This window comes from Pseudonaja textilis, chromosome 1 (assembly GCF_049901715.1).
Source record: "Pseudonaja textilis isolate UNSWEBS1 chromosome 1, rPseTex1.2, whole genome shotgun sequence".
NCBI lineage: Eukaryota > Metazoa > Chordata > Lepidosauria > Squamata > Elapidae > Pseudonaja > Pseudonaja textilis.
Genome location: NC_141990.1, coordinates 224,707,524 through 224,728,485, shown reverse-complemented (window position 1 = coordinate 224,728,485; position 20,962 = coordinate 224,707,524). Strand labels below are relative to the sequence as shown.

The 20,962-nt window shown below is 38.4% G+C and overlaps 1 protein-coding gene across 11 annotated transcripts in view; it reads left to right on the top strand.

Annotated features, from left to right (window-relative positions):
• Positions 1-15,702, top strand: part of CNOT12 (CCR4-NOT transcription complex subunit 12) — a 33,171-nt gene extending 17,469 nt beyond the window's left edge. For 8 of the 11 annotated variants that reach the window (XM_026719710.2, XM_026719709.2, XM_087920687.1 and 5 more), the window contains 6 exons: positions 4,688-5,072; positions 5,234-5,375; positions 6,182-6,315; positions 6,610-6,761; positions 12,831-12,909; positions 15,262-15,702. In XM_026719710.2, coding sequence (XP_026575495.2) covers positions 4,688-5,072; positions 5,234-5,375; positions 6,182-6,315; positions 6,610-6,761; positions 12,831-12,891 — 874 coding nt within the window. In that variant the 3' untranslated portion in view covers positions 12,892-12,909; positions 15,262-15,702. The remainder of the gene's footprint in view (positions 1-4,687; positions 5,073-5,233; positions 5,376-6,181; positions 6,316-6,609; positions 6,762-12,830; positions 12,910-15,261) is intronic. The other 3 variants (XM_026719711.2, XM_087920688.1, XM_087920692.1) reach the window with 1 other exon arrangement.
• The last annotated feature ends 5,260 nt before the right edge of the window (positions 15,703-20,962 follow it).

The window sequence follows — 20,962 nt, the reverse complement described above, 5'->3', positions numbered from 1 at the left end:
TCACTGCAAGTTACCAGTTATTGGTGTATGCAGTGCTAATGTAGACTTGATGAAATATGTTGCAACTTGCTCTGAAAGTCAGACAGCATTGGAAGAGCCCAAATCTGCAATGCTTGTATTGCAGTTCTGCAGAAATACAATTCAGTTCACAATTAAGATGGTTGCTATGTTTATTCTTGTCTAAAACAGCCTATCCCAACTGAACACAAAGATGTGTGATTTTAATTTCCAGAATTCTCAGTAAGGCTATGATGAATTGAAATTCTAGAAATTGAATGCCACATCTCTGATTAATACACAGGCTGAAAATGCTGTTTTAAGCCAAGTGGGAAATAACTTGTACTTTTCACTTGTTAAAGTAGAATTGCTAGCTAGGGTCATTGGGAACTGATACTTAAAATTCTATATGTATCAATAAATTTGTCCATTAAATAATAAGACAGGGAAGATGTAAGAGGATGACCGCAAATGGAAAGTGAATATATATGCTCTTTGTTGAGAGAGAGGCAGGCATAGAGAAATAATAGTATCTAATGAATCTTGAAGCTGTGCTTCCTGGCATTCTAATCTAGCCAAAAGCCCCAATTGTAGACTTAGTTACAATTAACACTGCTTTGATTTTTTTACTTGGGAAAATGTAGCAGAATACCAACATTGCTACAGAATGAATATACAGATGTCAGTTGGACTTGCTCCAAATGATCAAATGTGAAAAAGTTCATCTCGAGTTTTGTACAAGAGCTGTACCATTTGCTGTTGTATGATCAGTAATTCATCCATTGTCCTATTTTGTCTTGGGTAGCTGCCATGTTCTGCAGAAGGGATGGCAAGGGGACTTAATATTTTCTAAATTCCATTCAGTGCTTGAGTTTAGCTGTCTATATCTGCAGGTTCTAGTCTTTTTTGCACAATAGCAGCCAACTCTCTCTCTGAAGGTGATCTCTCCTGTCTTGTTCTTGTGTCCTCTGAGGTAAATGCAAGATAATATCCAGTATTCTTTTTCCTAAAATTTACTGTTGTTCGTTTTTATCTCTTCTCAGCATATTTTACCTACAATGAGATCCACATCTCACTTTGGCCTTGCTGATATTTTTCCATTTTCCACAATGCTTGAATTTTAATTCCGAAAGATGATAGTTAAAAAAGCAATATTAATCAGTAATTTCTGGCTAATAGGGTCAAATTTCTTCTGCATTCTATTAGCAAGTGCATACATTCTCAAAATTTATAAAGTATTAGTAACACCAAGGACCTTCAGAATCCATCCTCTTAAGAAGATAATGAGATTATTTCTTTTTAATATATATATATTGACTATCATTGACTTTCCTATTTTCCTGATCATGGATCTTCTTATATGACAGCTTCTCATTAGCACCCTTCCTCACATTCCAGTTTTGATCTATTGCGACTCATGCTATTCTGCATGAAATATCACACAGCTTCCAGTAAAAAAAAAAAGTATAATGTTGCAGACTGATGACAACAATCAGCATATTGCAAGGACTCATAGCTAATGTAAATGTTCACTGAACCGTATCCTGACATGACCTCAATATATCTTTCCTGTTGAACCCTGGACCTTGATGGAGTTTAAGTATGGCTGAAGATTTAGAGCTTCCACAGCTGTGTGGAGTAATGTTGCAACAGGAATTCCCCACCTATCCTGAGGAGATGTTTATTTTATATTTAGTAGATAACACATCCAAAGGGAAAAATAATGTGAGTGGTAAAAAAAAAATGGAACAATTTTGTCTCTTGCCAAAGTAGTGGAACAGAACTACCCCATGGAGATTCTCAATTCTGGAACCATGATTATTGCTTTTACTGAAGAAATTTTTGAAAACAAGTTAGCTTGACAGGAATGCAGAATTATAGTCCACTATTCTTACTCTGTCATTCTCTTCTTGTCAGTCTTGCACTGACATTGGGTCCATTTTCAGCTGGAATAATGTATGTACCATTCATGTTTGTACCTCATTTTCTGTGGCTTATAATCAATTTTTCTCTGTATCCTACTGTTAGAGGAATTCATCTCACTGCATGGAATAAGGCATATAGATTCTTGGCTCAGAATGCCCTCACTGCTTGACATTGTGAAAGGAAGAGCATATGAGAAAATGCTTCTACATAATTTTATAAAGAAATCTATAGGTCCTTCTTTATAACAATAACAATGTTGGCACATTGATGTCATTAAATTGTGTTCTCCATACATCTCTAGATATTGAAGAGGAAAAGTTAATCAATTTTAAATAATTCAAAACTGCCATCATGTAATTCATGAGGCTTATGATGCTAAAAGATGCTAAAAGATATTCATTTGGCTTCTGTAAAGGGTCAAGGAGATGCAAAACATGACAATCAAGGACACACACACATACAATTTTTAAAGATGAATAATAGCTCTTATTCAAAAGAAGTACTGGCCAAGTTGGTTTGAATAGATAGGGAAGAGGAAGTATTCTAAATAATGTTAAATAATGTTGCATCTTGTTTCTCTTTCCAGCTCAAAATCTGGATTGGTAGGATATTTTCAGATTGTACAATAGCACTATACTGAGAGAGATATTTTGGCAGCTTAATGTAAACAATTGTCAAGTTTCACTCTGCATTGATGATGTCAGTCCTCCCCTCTCAATCACCCTCCAGATTGTAATTCCAAGAAATCATAACTAATTTTTCCTGTCATATTAACAGGTTGTGTATACTTTTGCATATACATAATACAATTGTAACAGTGAAAGGATGCTGCTCGGGAGGAAATTATTTTCAGAATAAAATGATGGGGCAACGAGTAAGGGAGAAGAGAAAGACTTAATTCTAATCTACAAAAAAAAAAATGTTTTCCCTATCCCTGAGACTTTTTAGGAGAGTTCTGTAAAATCTGATTAAGAGCATAATAACCTTTAGAAAGATAATTCTGAACTGTTATTTTACATATTATACCAAATTTAGTGTTGCATACGTGGAATCAGATGATCTTTCAGTTTGTTATTAGACTTGTGGTTAGAGGAGTGTTATGGCAAACACTATATAAAGAATAGAATCAATTAGCCATCAGACAATGGATACATTTTTTTGTTTTATTTATTTAAAAGATGGCTGCCCATCTTAAATAACTGACAAAAAGCAGCTGACAAAAAGTGTGGGTTCTTGTCTTTTATATTGTAAGACTCCCTTCATAAAATGTCTTACAAGCACAGGACACAAAGAATCTTCCATAAGTAGGAAATACAACTTCTGATACAGAATTGTAGTGGTAACTAAAGGTAAAAGGTAAAGGTTTCCTTGTCAGTCATGTCCAGCTCTAAGGCACAGTGCTCATCTCTGTTTCTTGGCTGAGGCAGCCAGCATTGTCAGAAGACAATTTCCGTGGTCCTGTGGTCAGCGTGACTCTACGCCGAAGGCACACAGAAAGCTGTTACCTTCCCACCAAAGTGGTACCTATTTATCTACTTGCATTTACATGTTTTCAAACTGCTAGTTTGGACAGTACTAACTACACTTGCATAAATTGCTATACATGTTGAAAATCTCTTTCTTGGTATTTGAACCTTTAAAAACTTTCAGAGTCTTCCAAAACTTTTTGTGGTTAAAGGAGCTAGTAATTTATTCAACATAAAAAATTATGGGAAAAAAATCCTTGTCTTTCATTTCTCTTCATCTTTAAGATTTGTGCATATTGAAGCATCTGACTAAAAGAATTCTAAACTTCATAGACAACATAAAGTGTAGGAATATATCTGCATGTCAAACTTTATTCTGACTCCTTAATTAAGGCTTACTGAATTCTGCCTTTTGTTTCGATACAGCATTCCCGAACCATTGTTATTTTCACTTTCTTCTCACCTAGAATGGGCCTGAATATTGTATGCTATCACCATTAGACCAATGGTTCTTATGACAAGTGGCCATTCAGGAGTCCAGTAAAGTTAAAGGCTTTAGGATTGCAGCCACATTGAATAGCTTGGGGACTTAACAATTTTATGCTTGATGCACAATATCGATATCTATTGTTTGGCTGTTCTGGGGGAAAAAACGTCAAGAAGGCTTTAAGCCAGGATCTTGTAAGCTTGTGAGTTACAAACTACATATAAAGGGGATTGATGTTGTAGTTATAGTTCACTATGGAAGTCACACTTATAAAGTCACTATTCTATTTCATTCGAGGGTAAGATGAAGTATACATTTTTCTTCTGCTTTCTGTGTAATGTTTAGTTGTCTTGGATTTTTTTGAATCTTGCATGCATTTTTGAAGTGGTACAGCCTCATAAAAGATTCACAATTTTTGTAATGATTCATATTCAATATGTTTATACTGCTTATTTCATTTCATATTGTACGCTATCACCATTAGACCAATGGTTCTTATAACAAGTGGCCATTCAGGAGTCCAGTAAAGTTGAAGACTTTAGGATTGCAGCCCTAAAGTGTATGTTTGTTTGATTCCTCTCGTGTCCACTTCAGTATATCTCTTTATTATATCTAGAAAGTCCTCCCACTCCCATTGACTGTGCATCTTGGTCGTACATACATTTTCATTACCCTTTTACAGTGAGAAAACATTTTTAAAAAGGGAGCAGCTGAACTTGGGGCACGTTGATGACAGGACAGCAGGTAGAGCAAACTAATAAAATGAAATCTTGTTAAGAATTCTACTTTGTCTCTTTATCTCAAACTGAAGCAGAAAATGCCATAGTCAGCGCCTGTCCAGTCCCAGCTGCCTGCTGGAAGGAATGCTTTCCAGTAGTGCCAACAGACTAGAGGTCCAGCAGAAGAGGCCTGCCTCCTTCCATAGCTGCCATGCAGAAGAAGAGAGGAAGCTGAATAACTTGCCCAGGGACCTGGCGCCGGCCGTTGAAAAGGTCAGGCCATCTCCATTCCCATTGGAGGATGTAGGAGAGGTTTTATCTGATGTGGATGGTGACATCAGCCAGCTGAACAGTGGAAATGGGAGCAAGCCACCTGAAAGGCAAAGTGAAAGTCAAGACACACAACCTGTTTCCCAGGACGATTGTGCTTCGGAGGGAGCTGAAGCATTAACAAGGGAAAAGTTCATTTTCTTGGAGGCAAGTACTACCAGAGGTGGCTACTTGTAAGATAGGAAAGCTCTGTGGTAACATTGGTGTAGCAATGTGGGAGTTATGATACTGGCAATAATTTAGTAATTAAATCCTAAATAACACCATCTTAAGAATATATCATGTTTTTGACTTCTATATGCTTTCAGGATACAGAAACTCTTGATAATAGTGCACATCGGGATCGTGCAAATTTGGGCCGAAAGCGGGGTCATCGAGCCCCAGTCACCCGAGCAGGAGGTACTGTGTTAGAGAATGACAGGAACAGCTGGATGTTCAGAGATTCTACAGGTAAAATGCCACCAGGGGATGAATTACTGATTTTTGTTACCAGTGTTATGGGTTGTGTCTATATGCTTTGCTTGGTTCTGTCATTTGTTTGCATCATGTTCCTTTGACACTGTTGTGTTTGTTAATGCCAGCCTTGTGAGGCAGAACAGAGAAGAAGCACATCAAGGAGTACTAGCCCTATCTTTATTTGAAGGTTTCATGAACATAATCTTGCAAGTCTGAAAGTACATCTTTCCCTCGCCCTTTGCTTTTACAGTTCTAGAAACTAGAGAGATCCCTTCGGAGGTGGTTGCCACACCCCCATTCTTTCTGTGGGCTTGACAACCTCTTATATGACTTTTGCCTATTGTGCAGCTCTTCCTCCTGTCTCCCAAGATCATTCTCACATACTATTAGTTAACAATTAGTTAACTGTTAGTTATGGATTTACCTGTTTCCAAAAGAAGGCACCACCTATACTTTGCCCTATGTTAGTTCATTATTAATGATTTACTGAAGTTCTGAAATCTATTCTAAGTATGTATGTATTCTATGTACTTGATATTTGAAAGAGTCCATGAAGGCAGGTCTCTTCCATAATGATCTAGAAATAGTCTAAAAATAAAAAATAAAAGCAATCTAAAAATAGAAGAGAATTGGAGGCAAGGGACAGATTTTTTAGATAATCACAGTTTCAGATGAGTGCTTTGAACCTTTATTATAGGCTCCAAAATTTTACCAAGTTGTCTGGCATTATTTTGGTTTTAGGACATATGCTTCATTGTGCATTAATTTTTGTGGATTTTTCTCTACTCACCCTTCCCCAGAGCCTCAGTTAGTTTCTACAATCTCTGATGAAGAACTCCACGAGGAGTCAAAGAGCAAGAAGTCACGAAGCTCTCCATTGTCCAAGGGGGTAAAGGTAGCCCTCTTCCCAGGCCTCAGTCCTTCAGCTTTGAAGGTAAGGTGTAAAGGGAAGTGAGGACAAAACAGAAGAGATTAGAGTATATTGACACATTGGTTTCTGGAAACTGGATTGCTAAAATCATCCCAAATTGAAATCAAATTTGCCTGTGGGATTTGGAGATTAAGATATAAAAGGGACCCAAACATCTGATCTTCTAAATCTGTTAAGGTGTAATGAAAGTAAGGGGATCATAATGAAGAACTGGGAGAGGAAGTGTGGGATAGCTTATTAGCAAAGGTTAAGAGTTTTGCTGGGGCCTGCTTGTAATTCTTTTGCTCTTGATCATAGGCTAAATTGCGAGGAAGAAACCGCTCCGCTGAGGAAGGGGAATCACAAGGTGAAGTAAAGGAGGCTCCTGTACAGCGTTCTAAATCATGCAAGATGGGCAGCACGAGTGGGAAGCCTCTGGTGCTGCCACCTAAGCCAGAGAAATCCTCAGGGTAGGTATGGTTGTTCAGGAAGAGGGGCTGGAGAATTGCAGGTAAAAGAATCCTGGAGGTTACCGAAGCAAATTTGGTTTCAGTATTCTAGGACAGCAGCCCCAATCTTTTGGGCACCAGGGACCAGTTCTGCAGAAAGAGATTTTTCCATAGACCGGAGGGGGCGTGGTTTTGCGTGCTGCCTGCATCATGCAGACGGAGCTTCGCTTATTTGCATGGCCTGGTTTCTGGCATACCATGGACAGGTGCCAGGCCATGGACTGGGGGTTAGGGACCCCTTTTCTAGGATCCTTGTGTGACAGCAGCTGATGAACATAGTACTCTGCTAGGCAGGAATGGGTTTTGCCAATGATTCAGTGCCAGCTCTACTGCAAGGGCAAAGTCCTTCTGTAAAGGGGATCTTTTTGAAGCTGCTTTTGAGAACTGATGGTAAGGGTATCACATGATATTAACTTGGAATCTCTGTGGTATTTGTGAGCCATGTGTGTTTTCAGGAACTTTTTCTTAGTTTTTTAGCTCAGTCCTTGTAGAAATTGACTAAGTTCAATCTGGAATTCTCTACTTAAGCTTTGCAATATCTTGTTGTTAGTTCAAGGCCAGCATCACCTCAAAAGCATATTCATATTGGTGCAGTTTGTCAATAATGCCACATTTCTAGGAATATTGTTAATTATTATCTGGAGTTTGAAGGCCCAAACCTTCTGGAAGAAAAATTAGCTTTGGATGATGATGATGATAGTGATTTAACTTATCCATACTCTGTTTTACTTTATTCTGCTCTGGTTCTATATGGAATGTCCCAATGAAATGCACTGTGCAACGTGAAAAAATAGCGTGTAAAGATTTAGATTGATGGGCTTCTAGTGTGAGTCCTGACTGACTTGAAGACATCTCTGCAAACAAACAGAGATGATAGCCACTGTGCAGAATGAAAGACTGGTGAGTAGACCAGTACTTTGAATTTCTCCAGAGACACTGGGAGATCACAAGGGCTTTGAATGGCAGTTTCTCTGAGGAGACTAAAACAGCAGTCTTCTATGGGTTTAAGTGTCAGGAGCTGAAGGAGATGACATCTTTCCTCTCAGTAAGGCAGAGCCTTTCATAAGGACATAAAGCCTGCCAAAATCACTTTCTAATCACCTTGGGAAATCATCAATTTAACTGTTTTATGGATACTGGAGACCTTCAAAACAGCAAGCTCCATTTGATATCCAGTGTGTTTTATCTTCTTCAGATTTAAGAAATTGAGTCTTAAGAATTTAAAATAATATATAATTGGCAAATAGCAAAACCAAATTAAGTAATTTTTAAACAGATCAGACGACCAGAGAGATTTGGAATATGCTTTATTTTTGTTTTAAGATTTGAAAAACAATATAATCGAATAATATGCTCATGGGAAACAACTGAAGTGGAACTAAATTTATGTTAAGAACTGGGGCTTGCTGAAGGTTGCAGATGGATACCAGAGGGACCTAAAAGACCAGACAGAAAAGAGCTAAAATGACTAAGCCGACTATAACTTTCTCTTATCTTAAAGAATTTTTACATGGACTGAAATATTAATAACTAAAATCTTTTAGAAGACAATGAGATTTTTTTAAAAAACTGTCATAGTTTGAGGGCATGGAAGACAATAAAATTTAGATGAGCAAAATGGCAATACAAAAAATAAATCAAGAAAAGGATCTGGATCTGGAACAATCACAAAATGAAATTCTGGACAATGCCTCTTTATAGGAAGAAAAAGATCTGGATATGGAACAGCTTCCAAAAAACCTCCTTCTCTCTATGAGATTTACAAAATAGCTGGTGAAAGCTTTGAAGTCTTCTTTTAAATTCTAGAGCATGATGAAAAATTAATTCCTGCAATGTCACAGGAATGATTTAAAGATTGTGCAGAGCAAAAAGAAAGATGATAAAATTAGACTATTTGACCAGAGAGAAACTATTGGTTTGATATTTATGTTAACTTCTGAAATAAAAAGATGATAATTTCTGGACAGCGTATACGGTAGATAATAGGTTTTGTGGAGAAGAATTTTTTTCTATTTGTAATTTTAAAAGAGGAACAAAAATTAGTTTGTTAGCTTATACTTGATGTGATGAAGATTGGTAGCCTCCTTATTGTCTTTTTTTCTTTACTACTTTTTTCTGCATATTTCTTTTTTCCTTTTAGTTTACTTTGCATTAATTTTTACTATGTTTAGAAAAAAAATATTTTTTTAAATAGTTTTCCTCAATTTAGCAAAATTGGTACAGTGGCTTAACTGTCCTGTAGATACATTGGGTGATGCTTCCAATCAATTTGTCAACTGTTTGGTTTTATATCTGAAGCTGGACTATATGTAATTTTTAATGATTCTGATTAATCCTTGTTTTACAAAAGAATCACACACACAAATATAAGTGTTAAAACCGGATCTTGAAAATAGTCTATTGAGGAGTGAATGAGCTCCCAATGCCAGGCGGGAAAAGGGGAAATCAAGGTGCTTGGAATGTAATGAAATCCCTGGAATGCTGAGTTAAAAGCATTCCATGTTTGAAACACTGTGTACCTATTATTGCTTAGTTTCAGATGTTTGAAGGCTATTTGGTGAGACTTTTTATGAACCTCAGATATACTAACTTGTCACATTTGAGCATGTTCAAGTTTATTAATATTTAATCAAGTATGTTGTATATATAGTGTATGTGTGGGTATGCTGGTTTAAATTTTGGCCCTGCCCATTATAGGGCTTTTTCTTAAGGGAGCATGACCTTCCTATGAGGAAAAAAAACGAAGGTTGCCCTTCCGTATTAGAGAGAGTGGCATAGATGGATAGTTGTATCCAATAGCTTCATGTAGGTTTCTTCCTTTTAAATCCGTATACGAATTCTGTAATTGCTTGTTCTTTGGCTAAAAAATTCCATGATAGTTTATGATGAAAGTGCTGAAACTGAATGGAGCGTTAGATGCATTTTTAGAATGACATTCTCCTTCTGAACTTCCTCAGACTTTTCTCTTCTACCGCAGAAGTCCTCTCGGTGTTCTTTGGTTGTCAGAGAGCACAAGGAAGATAGAGTGTGTCTTCCTGTCTAGGAGCACTAACTGCCACTATCCAAAATGGGTGCTGGGAGAAAACTGCCAGCTTAAAGAGCACTGCTGACTCCTTTGCTGCCTCAGCAACAAAAAGGAAAGCCCAGAGGGAAAAAGGCAGGAACCTTTCCTTTTATCTGGGTTATTAGCAGAAGAGACCTGTGCTTCCATTGTCAGTTCTCCAACCTCGCAGAGTAATCCCATACAGTGATCACAACACTGGGAGCTGAGGAACCCTTCTTCTTTCCCTCCTTCCCTTTCTCTTGCCCTGCGTCTCATGCACCAGGCAAGAGGGGCAGGTGAGAAGAGAGCCATGTTCTCTCTCTTCTGCTTTCCTTGCCTTGGGAGAAGAAGGCTGAAGTAAGTCTTTGGTGTCACTTTGTTGGTGCCGTGGACTGATCAGAGAACTGGCAGCAAAGAAGCTATTCATGCCCACCTTTTCTCCTCTTCTCCTGCCACCCATGCTGAAATACCTCTTGGTTTTCAAGGGATTAAGTTTTTGAATAGAAAATATGGAGCCACCCAATCATTTCCAGTGCTGCACCTTTTGCTGTGACAAGTTTTCCTCACTGTACTCACCCTTTTGAAAAAAAAATTTTTGGAGAGCTATATGCTTTTGGGAGGCCTGTCGGTATCTTTAGCATAGTACCAAAGTTCATGATTTAGGGATTTGCCATTTGGACAATGCTTCTCTTGAAAGCCCAACCCTGTTGTAAAATCTATAGTGTGTAACAGTAGTGATTCCTGATTACCTGTTGCCTGTAGTTGCATAGCACATATCCCATCCCTTAAAATTATTTTTATTATTGTACAGAATCTAGCAGCCGTATCGCTCTATAAGCATGTCTTTTTATTTATCTTTTTCCATCTATGTTTCTTTAGTTCTAAACTATCTAATATTCTCCTTGTCCAATTTTTATATTTCCTGTCACTTGTTCTAGAAGGGGAAACTCGCAGAACAGTTGTCATTTTATTGATTCATTGGTGAACCAATAAACTTTTGTTTTTTAAATGAAAGATTCATCATTTTGGAAGTCCACTGGCCAAACAAACAGCAAGTTTACGGTCACCAATCCAGCAAAGGAAGGTACTTTCAAGAAGGAGCTGGCAGATTAGCAGCTCAGGTTGAAATAGGCATAGTAGGCAGAATCGGTGACTGCAGAGAGGGTGGTGTTTCTGCCATAGCAAAATTAAAGTGACCGCATTTACCCCCAGTGAACTGAACCAGAGCAGGTGAACAACTCAATTGCACTTCTGCCAAGGAGAAGTCAGAAAACATCCTTTTGATGCAGAGAAAGACAAGACGTGCAGTGTTTGCCTTTATGGAGAACTGGGCCTGGGCTGGAGTTGATTTGACTTGTTCCTTGAGAAATGGTTTGCGGGCCACTAATGTGCAGAGCCAATTTGGTGTGGTGGTTAAGGTACTAGTTTAGAAACCAGGAGGCCGTAAGTTCTAGGCCTGCCTTGGGCACATAGCCAGCTGCGTGACCTTGGTCAGTCATTCTCTTCAGCTATAGGAAGGAGACAATGGCAAACCACTTCCGAAAACCCTTGCCAAGAAAACTTCAAGGATTTGCACAGGCAGTTGCCAGGAGTCAACACTGATAGAAGGCCCAAAAAATAAATGTGCAGAGGAGCCCTCAAAGAACATGTTTGGTTTCTTCATTGTCTGCTTTTCAGAAAGTAAATTGCTTCAGAGAGCATTCACAAATCAAGTTTTTCATTAAGTTGTTGCTTTGATTTATTTCATTGATTTATGTTTATGGTTTGTATTATTATACTGGGCTTTATTATAAGTCCCTTCAGTATGCTTTAGTAAATGAGGGTGGAAAGAAATACCGTATTTATCAGCGTATAACACGCACAGGCGTATAACACGCATTCCCTTTAAGAGGGAAATTTCAGGAAAAAAATATGCGGCGGGCGCAGCGCTGACATCACGTCACGACGCTGTGCCGCCGCTAGGCACTATTGGGAACGGGATCCCTTAAAGAGGATTCCGCTCCCTGGACATCGTTTGCCCCCTATTTTCAGGGGGAAAAAGTGCGTGTTATACGCCGATAAATACGGTACATATAAATGTTACTATATTTTTGTTCAGCCTGCACTGGAATGTCTGCATAGTTGACACGCTGAATGTTCTTTCTAGAGGTGCTTCTTGCAATATTTGAATATTTCAATATTTGAAAACTATTTTCTGAAGAGAGGAGAGGTAAGGTAGAGTGGAGTGAAGAGTCATTTGTACATTTCTGTTGAGTGAAAAGAAAAATCTACATATGCTCAAGCTTGCTTCCAAACCATAAGATCGTTTTTCAAATTGTATACCACAGAACCACACTATTAATTTTTTTAATTATTTTTTTTTTTATTTTCCATCAATAACAGAAGAGAAAAGTATAATAATCAAGTAAAAAGAATAAAAAAACAAAGAATAGTGGAGAGAGAAAAATGAAATAAACTGGAATATATCAAAAATTATAATTAAACATAACATATAACTAAAGCAAATGTGAGAGCCAGTTTGGTGTAGTGGTTAAGACCACTAGACACTGGGAGACGGTGACTTCTAGTCCCACCTTAGGCATAAAGCCAGCTGTGAGACCTTGGGCCAGTCACTTCCTCTCAGCCCAAGATAGAGGCAATGACAATCTGTCTTGGCAAGATTTTTCAGATTTCTGAAAAACCTTGCCAGGAAAACTGCAGGGAGTTGTCCAGCTAGTCTCTGGAGAATCACACACAAGTGAAGAGAAGGTGTATACTGTATGACAATGTTTATAAACAAATTAATCAGATTGCATCTTCTATCCAGAATGGCATAGAATCTTTCCACCAAAATAGAAGAACCTCCTTAGCTGCTGCTCATGAACTATAAATCAACTTCTTCATTCTTTGATGGGTTCTATATTTTTATAATATAATTCAACATTACATTCACATCGTGGCCCTTATTTTTTTCCATTCTTATTTTTTAACCATTTTCTGATTTTCAGATCAGAAACGTCCTCGCCCAACTGGTTGCAGGTTCTGAAGCTGAAAAAGAAGAAAAGTTGAAATCCAACCAACTTTCAGGCAAGTATCTCGGGAGGAGATTTGAATCTGTCTTCCCAAGAAGGCATTTGATCCTGTAGTTTTGCAGTGGAATCATATTAAATGTGCTCCATACCACACACTTGGGCCTTTTGGTTCTGCAGCTGCAAATAACATTTGTGGAATTTGGCAGCTGGGCCAGAGTTCCCACAGCAAAATGCTTATGGCTGCTCTTAGACTTGGAATTGCTGTCCCTAAGGAAGATCAGGCACTTAAACTCCAACATTCCTTCTAGCTGACATGTTTGGAAGAATCATAAAGAGTATCTGTTAGATTTCTGAATTGTCGGCATCCATAAATTCTAAATTATCTCTTCCATGTGCTTCATCACATTCTGACTTGAGATATATTTGCAGTGTCAAACAGTTTTCATTAGCATTCCATAGTTGAGATTGCAGTTACTTTTTAATTAATTGATGCTAGGGGAATATTTGCATCCTCTGACATACAGTAACATAGCAATGTGAATTGATTTAGTTTCTTTGCTGCCACTGGACTCATCCCATTTCTTTGAAGATCAGGAGATAACTTTCTAGGCAAAACTTTGCACTGTCTATATTCTCCTTTGGCTTTTAATAAAAATGCTGTCAGTTTGGGCATCTCATATATTTAAATGTTTTGTTCTGATGGGAGCCCAGCATTACTAGAGGACATATTTTTTCCTTAGAATTGCTTGAAGGAGAGAAGACTGCACCAGTAAATTATTTTAGATATGCATTGCAGCTGTGCCTAGAATGGCACTCCTGCATCCTAAATAGGTATATTAATTTAAGGTTTCATTATACTTTCGCTCTTGCTTGTTGAAATCTCTGCAGTCAGGCACAATGGAATAGCCTCCGCTTTTCTTTTACCGGCAGCCAGATATTGGTACCCATATCTTGGCAGAATTGAGCTATGGTGACATTTGCAGACCCTCTTTGTAATTTTTCTTTGTGAATAGCCTGGGTAAAAATGATCCTGGAGCTCATCGTATGATGTGACCCTAAGGAGACGTGCTTGGAAATAGTTCTGCAAGAATCAGCATTCTGCGGTTTATGCAGTTATTACATTATCATTCTCCACCATGGAATTGCATGAATAATGTCCCCCAGTGCAGAGTGGCCTGATAAATCATCCTGTATTTTACTTGCCATTCTTTGATTGACTGACTTTTAACTGAATTTTCATTATAGTGGTTTGTCCAGTTAAGTCAGTTCCTGCCAAAGCACCCATTTAATAGTACTAGTAGTAATAGTAGCAATAATGGGAATTAAATATTACCGAATTCCCACTGAATCTTGAATGAAGAATGCCAAGAGCTCACAAGAAGCTAGTAATTTCGGTTAGAGCTGAGTGGTCTTGCTCTAAAATATTTCAAAGTGGTGTTTGGGTAGCAGAGTCTGAAAAAGTCACCAGCCCTTGATTTAAATGGTTTTGTTACAGAGTCTTTTTCCATAGCAGCCCTTGACCCAAATGTACTGCATGGGATCTGACACAATGCACAACTGAAAAGAGTTTAAGAAAGTCACCTTGCTACAATTAAGTTGTTCCAGGGAATGTGTTGGTTTAGAATAAAATAGAATAGAATTCTTTATTGGCCAAGTGTGATTGGACACACAAGGAATTTGTCTTGGTGCAAATGCTCTCAGTGTACTTAAAAGAAAAGATACATTCATCAATAGTCAAGAATCATCAGGTACACAGTTAATAATAGTCATAGAGTACAATAAGCAATCAAATCATACTAGAAAATAGTCAGTATAAATTGTAAGGATACAAGTGACAAATTTACAGCCATACAGTCACAAGTGGGAGGGGATGGGCGATAAGGAATGATGAGAAGATTAATAGTAATAGTAATGCAGACTTTGTAAATAATTGGGCAGTGTTGAGGGAATTATTTGTTTAGCAGAGTGATGGCGTTCGGGGAAAAATTGTCCTGTGTCTAGTTGTTCTTGTGAACAGTGCTCTATAGCGTCATTTTGAGGGTAGGAGTTGAAACAGTTTATGTCCAGGATGTGAGGGTTTGTAAATATTTTCACAGCCCTCTTTTTGACTCATGCAGTATAGAGGTCCTCAATTGAAGGCAGGTTGGTACGAATTGTTTTTTTCTGCAGTCCTAATTCCTCTCTGAAGTCTGTGTCTGTCTTGTTGGGTTATGGAACCAAACCAGACAGTTATAGATGTGCAGATGACAGACTCAATAATTCCTCTGTAGAATGTTTACATGGGAGACTAAACATTTGCCCATGACCTGGAGTCAATGACTTGTCATAAGTGTGTAGGTGAGATGGAGTGCTTCAGCAGACACCCTGCCAATTTTGTAATTCTTGTCATTCTTTGTTGTTGTTGCAGATGTGCTGCCCTACTTCTGGGACCTTAACAGCAGATCTTCCGGTCAGCATTTTATGGGTTAGAGATGGAGTTCTCATCTAACATCTTGGAGGGATTTGGGGGAGGGAAGGGATTTGTGGGAAGAGGGAGAATGAAGCACATTTATGCACTTTGTATCACATTCACTCACTCATGCATATGGCGGTCAATTCTCTTTTGCCATTATATTTCCCATTTCTTCCCTTCCCCCTTCTCATGTTCCATATAATTTTATGAATTTTTTTTTTTTTGTAATCAAAATACTTGGCACTAGCCCCTTTTCTTTCACACTAAGATAGGGAGGCAAGACAAGAAAGTGAGGCTTTCGCTCTCTCTGCTGCCATATATTGCATTTCAGACAAAGAGGAAAGGATTGTTTCCTCTTCAGTCACTTGAAACAAATAAAGGTTTTATGGCTATGAAGGCCCTGCTGTCGTATTTGCTAAAATGTAATCCTCTGATCTGTCTCCAGAGCCAACCTTGTTACTTGGCAACAAAGTCTAGAGCTGGGCAGCCGACAAGGCTATAGCATTTTGTTCTGGAGATGAGTGTCTCGGCTACGGAATTGAATTGTCTCAGCTACGGAATTACACCCCAAAATACAATTCACCATGGAAACAGAAGCTAACAATCAACTTCCCTTCCTAGATGTCTTAATATGCAAAAAAATCCAATGGCTCCCTAGGACACACCATCTATCAGAAGAAAACACATACAAACTGCTATCTACACGCACTCTCACACCACCACCCAGCACAGATCAATTCCGTAGCCGAGACACTCATCTCCAGAACAAAATGCTTAGCCGACGAACAACACCTAAAAACCAAACTACACACACTCACTAACGTACTAACAGCCAATGGATTCCAAAGAAAGAAGATTACCCACCTAATCCAAAAAGAAACCCCAACCAAAATCCAAGACAGAGAACAAGAGAACGGCAAAAAACCCCTCCCATATATAAAAGGCACTACAGACAAAATCAGCAAGATCCTCCAAAAACACAACATTAAAACAGCATTCTGCACAAACAGAAAAATATCCACCATCCTAAGAAACCCTAAAGACAAAATTGAAGAGTATACAAAATCCCTTGCACCGCCTCTTCCACCACATACGCCAGACAAACTAACAGAAGAATAAGTGCACACATTGAAGAACACAAGAACTCAATCAAAAAAGAAGAACCGACCTCTTCCCTGGTCCAACACCTCAAAACCACAGGACACGAGATTGACTTTAAAAATACCAGAACTATCGCCAAAACCAAACACTTCAACAACAGAATAATCAGAGAAGCCATAGAGATAGAAAAACGCCCACACAGCATGAATAAACGAGATGATACCTCCCACCTACCAGACATTTGGAAACCCGCCCTCATTAACAAATGAGTACTTAACATGAAGAATGACACCAGACCCATACCCACGAGGGCCACACAAGATGCTACCACCATACTTCCACGTAGAAAGCAGACTCACACCCACACAGAAGATGAGACATGACCACGGACCAGAAGCCGTACCGCAGCTGCATCACTACCCTCTTCAAACCCCTCCGACCCATATATGAAGCGAACGGATGCCCACTATGAAGATGTGGCACAACCACGAACGCAAAGCCAAACAACAGGATCACAGCTCGCCAGCTCAAATCCCCCAGCAACTAAGACTAACCTGAGCGCAACCAAGCCCCCACCTGAACAGAACATACCCCCAGCCAATCAGAACACAGCCAACCCCCAACCAATCAGAACACAGCCAAACCCCCAACCCATGAGAACACACCCCCACCCAATCAGAACACAGCCAAACCCCCACCCAATCAAGTCACACCCCACTAGCAGTTAAAAGGAAGAAGCAGCTGCAAGCTCACATTACTTCGAGAAGCACAAAGCTGAAGACACAAGCCTGAAGATGATGAATGAGACTTCATCGAAACATCTCCTAGATACTTCCAATTTTAACCCGAATAACCAAAGATACACACACGCACACACACACACACACACACACACACACACATTTGTTTTCTTAAGTTTTCGCAGGTGCTTACATGTATGGTATTCAGCTTTGTTTGGATATTTTCCCACGTCATTATAGTTGTGCTTTAAAAGTTGTAGCAACGTTTCGGCAGAATCTCATCTGCCATCATCAGACGAACACAATACAGAAGCCTGATGATGGCAGATGAGATTCTGCCAAAACGTTGCTACAACTTTAAAAGCCAGGCTATTTTGGTTTTTGGGAGTTCAGGAGAAATGTCTTTTGATTTACTGGAAAGAGCTTTCACTATAGTGAATATTTGATCTGGGAGATTGACATACCTCTTGCAGGTATTTGAAGGATGTAGAAGTACATAACAAGAACTGTTACCTTCTCAATCAAGTTGCATACTTGTTTACTGTTCTTGGGAAATGACACTTCTTGAAGCTGGAGGGCACCTACACCTGCACGTGCTGATGTCAGCCTGCGTACACACCCACATACCCAGTCCCTCTCCCATATATGCACATGTCGACCCAAAAGTACAATCTCCTCCTGCCACCACAGTAATAGCTGTACACTATCTCAATCAACATCCTCATTTATGCACACCTATGACTTAAAAACCATTCATACATCTAGGGAAGGAAAAAAAAACTTGATAGGGTGAAAAGCACCTCGAATAAAGCTGTGAGATCTCTGTTTGCCACAAGATCTTGGCATGTTCTAGTTTGCCACAAATAAAATTGGAGGAATAATTTGAGTACTGCCTGGAAGCCTAGTGGATGCAGATGCACTAAAGGGCCAAGCAGACTCATTCTCCAAGAATCTTGGATAGCCGAAAGATATTTCACTTTCACTGGGAGACATTTAACCAGGGGTTTAGAGAAATCTAGAAAGTTTAGTAAATGAAAAAGCCTAACATCGAAGGAACTCTGTTAGTTAGATTTGAGCACACTGGAAGGAGGTGTGGCTGACTTTATGACCTGGGATATGTCACACTGTAAGTTGTTTTCTTTTTGCAAATTCCATTATCTGAGTAATCATTCTCTGGGTTAAGGCTGGCAAAAGAGCTAGGCCTTGTGGATTCCACTTTACGAAGAAGAGCTTTGTTGAGTTTTATTTTGATTAAGCACCTGATCGTTTATTCATAATATTTATTCAATAAAGTACTTAATGAACAGGTGCTTGATTCTTTAAATAAACAACCAACACTGTAGATGGATACATGGATAGATGCACAAATAAACAATGTGTGGTTGATTCAAGAACATGGTGTGAGGGACAACTCCTGTGGCTGGAATTGCTGGTAAGTACATGTGATAGACACATTTTTTAAAATGTGCATTAGTATACATGGTCTTTTAACACTGACTTTCCTGTGATTTTTATCCAGGAATGTAATTCCATAGTCATGATATAATCAGGGACTTGATACATTACACAAGAAACCACATCCTTAGTATATACATGCTAAGTGGCTGAAATTTTGTTTTTTTTCCTCTCAATACAAGCTCCTAAACTGGGAATACTTAGTACTGTTGGAAATAAGGGCCCTGTTGATCCTACCTATCTTATGCAAGGATGCAAATAGAGTTCTTATGTATAGTTTTTAAAATGATACTTCTGTACAGTCTTGACTTGGAATCAACCAGCTTGTTGACTGCCATGAAGGATAATGAACTTTTGGTTCCTGTATGTCAGCATTTTTCATATGTTCAGCTTAGGAAAAAGAAATATAGCTGAGATGTTTCTATTTTGCCCTTAATTGTAATCGAAGATGGGGTGGAGTTCCACAGTGCAGCATCCATCTTATTCCTTACTTTGGTATGCTATTTCTGAGTGGCGGGTTTTGCCTGCAACTGTTATTTCAGCCAGCAGAGGCCACTACTGCACTTGCTAAACTAATAGCAAATAAGGGAAATTAGGGAATGCAAACAAATTAGTGGTGAGAGCAAAAGGAGATTTCTAGAAAAGAAAGAAGGCTAGATTAACAGCCCAAATTTCTGGGTTTAAATAGAAAATACCTGCTAACGTGATTCTCTTAACATCTTGTTCCAGACGCTAAAATAACAGATTATTTTTAAACAATTAAGTTGAAGCGTTAATAACACATTAGCAGGGAACCTGTAGCTTCAGATGATAAATTGAAATGCCAACCAAATAAGACTAGTCTGGGAAGATGGGAATGGTAATCCCTTATTCAACCTATGAGATTTTGTGGGGTAATTTCAGAATCTACACCTTCATTTTTCAATCTAAAGCAATTATGCCAAACTTAAATTTGCAATAATGATCTGAGCTTATATTTCCATCCATCACTATAACCAATATTATAGTTAACAGCCATATTTACCCACAAAGTCTCAATTTTCCCTATCTAAAGAATATTGTTTTCTCCATTTGAACACTTCAACTTGTAACTTAATAAATCTTCAAGATTTATAATTGTTAGACTACCTTTTTGAATGGTATTGAAGTCCTACCAGTATCATTTTCTTCCTTCCAGGGGGCATTTTTTGAAAATGATCCATGGACTGGGGTGTTCTAGTTAATGATTTTTGCCTTCAGTCTTGTGCCTTGGCTCCACAGAATTTCCTGCAGGATTCATGCTCTGCAGGGATTTCCAAATGAAATACGAGAAATGACATCACAGTTGTACATTACAGATGTATGACAGATATGACCATATGGAGGCATGATATTGCTAAGCATTGGGGTCAATGGATTTCTGTTCTCATCAGTGGAAAATAAACTAGTCTATTCCGGGGCATCTTTTCTACATAACTTTTACGTGCAAATTAGTATTAAAGCAGCTTTGTATGAAATAATACCTTTAATGCACACATTCACATAACCTTACATACAATATTCAATTTATACTGAGAATGCTATAAACAGTAAACCAAAAAGCTCAAGAAACTCCACCAGTATGGTTTACACACCACATATATTGTGCTAGACTATAAAAGAATATGAAGGCATTTTGAAAAAGTTTTCAAGCTCATTTGGGGTAGGGGTTGGGGGTAATGATTATTGAGCTTTTTCCAAAATCTGGTGCAGGTTTTGGACAGTACTCATATATTAATTGTCAATGAATTTTGGAATAATTCTCATGTACTAAAGTGGCTAACAGAATTTCACTGAAGAAGCTGCCTGTATGCACTGTATGCAAAACTTCACCAACTATTAAAATATATTTTTGATCTGCTTGTCAAAGTATGGTCAATTTAATTAAATTTAACCAGCAATCCATTTCCATGTCACATAAATAGCGTGTTCCTTCATTCTGTAATAGTTGTGAAGAATTATAGCTGCATCACTGTCATAAACCATTAAGGATTATTACATGCAGGTTTGCTGTTGACATAAAAACTGCTGGTCTTTGTATATGCCACACAATGTTAAAAGCTGGGTGGGTGGGGAAGCCATTATTTAGAGGCTGCTCAAAAAGAAAGTGAGGTCAGGTCAGGTGCCCTGTTGTCCATTTCAAAAGTTTCATCTATTTTTCACCCATGATATGCAATGCAAAGCATCTAGTTCTGCCTTCACCAAAGGTAGATACTGAACTGAATTTGCGTTACCATTCATCTGTTATCTTTAAGTTGATGCCATCCATATGGAAAAAACCATGACCTGTGATCTTATAGTTACTTGGTCTGACATAGTTCTGCATACTATACTGGCTGAAG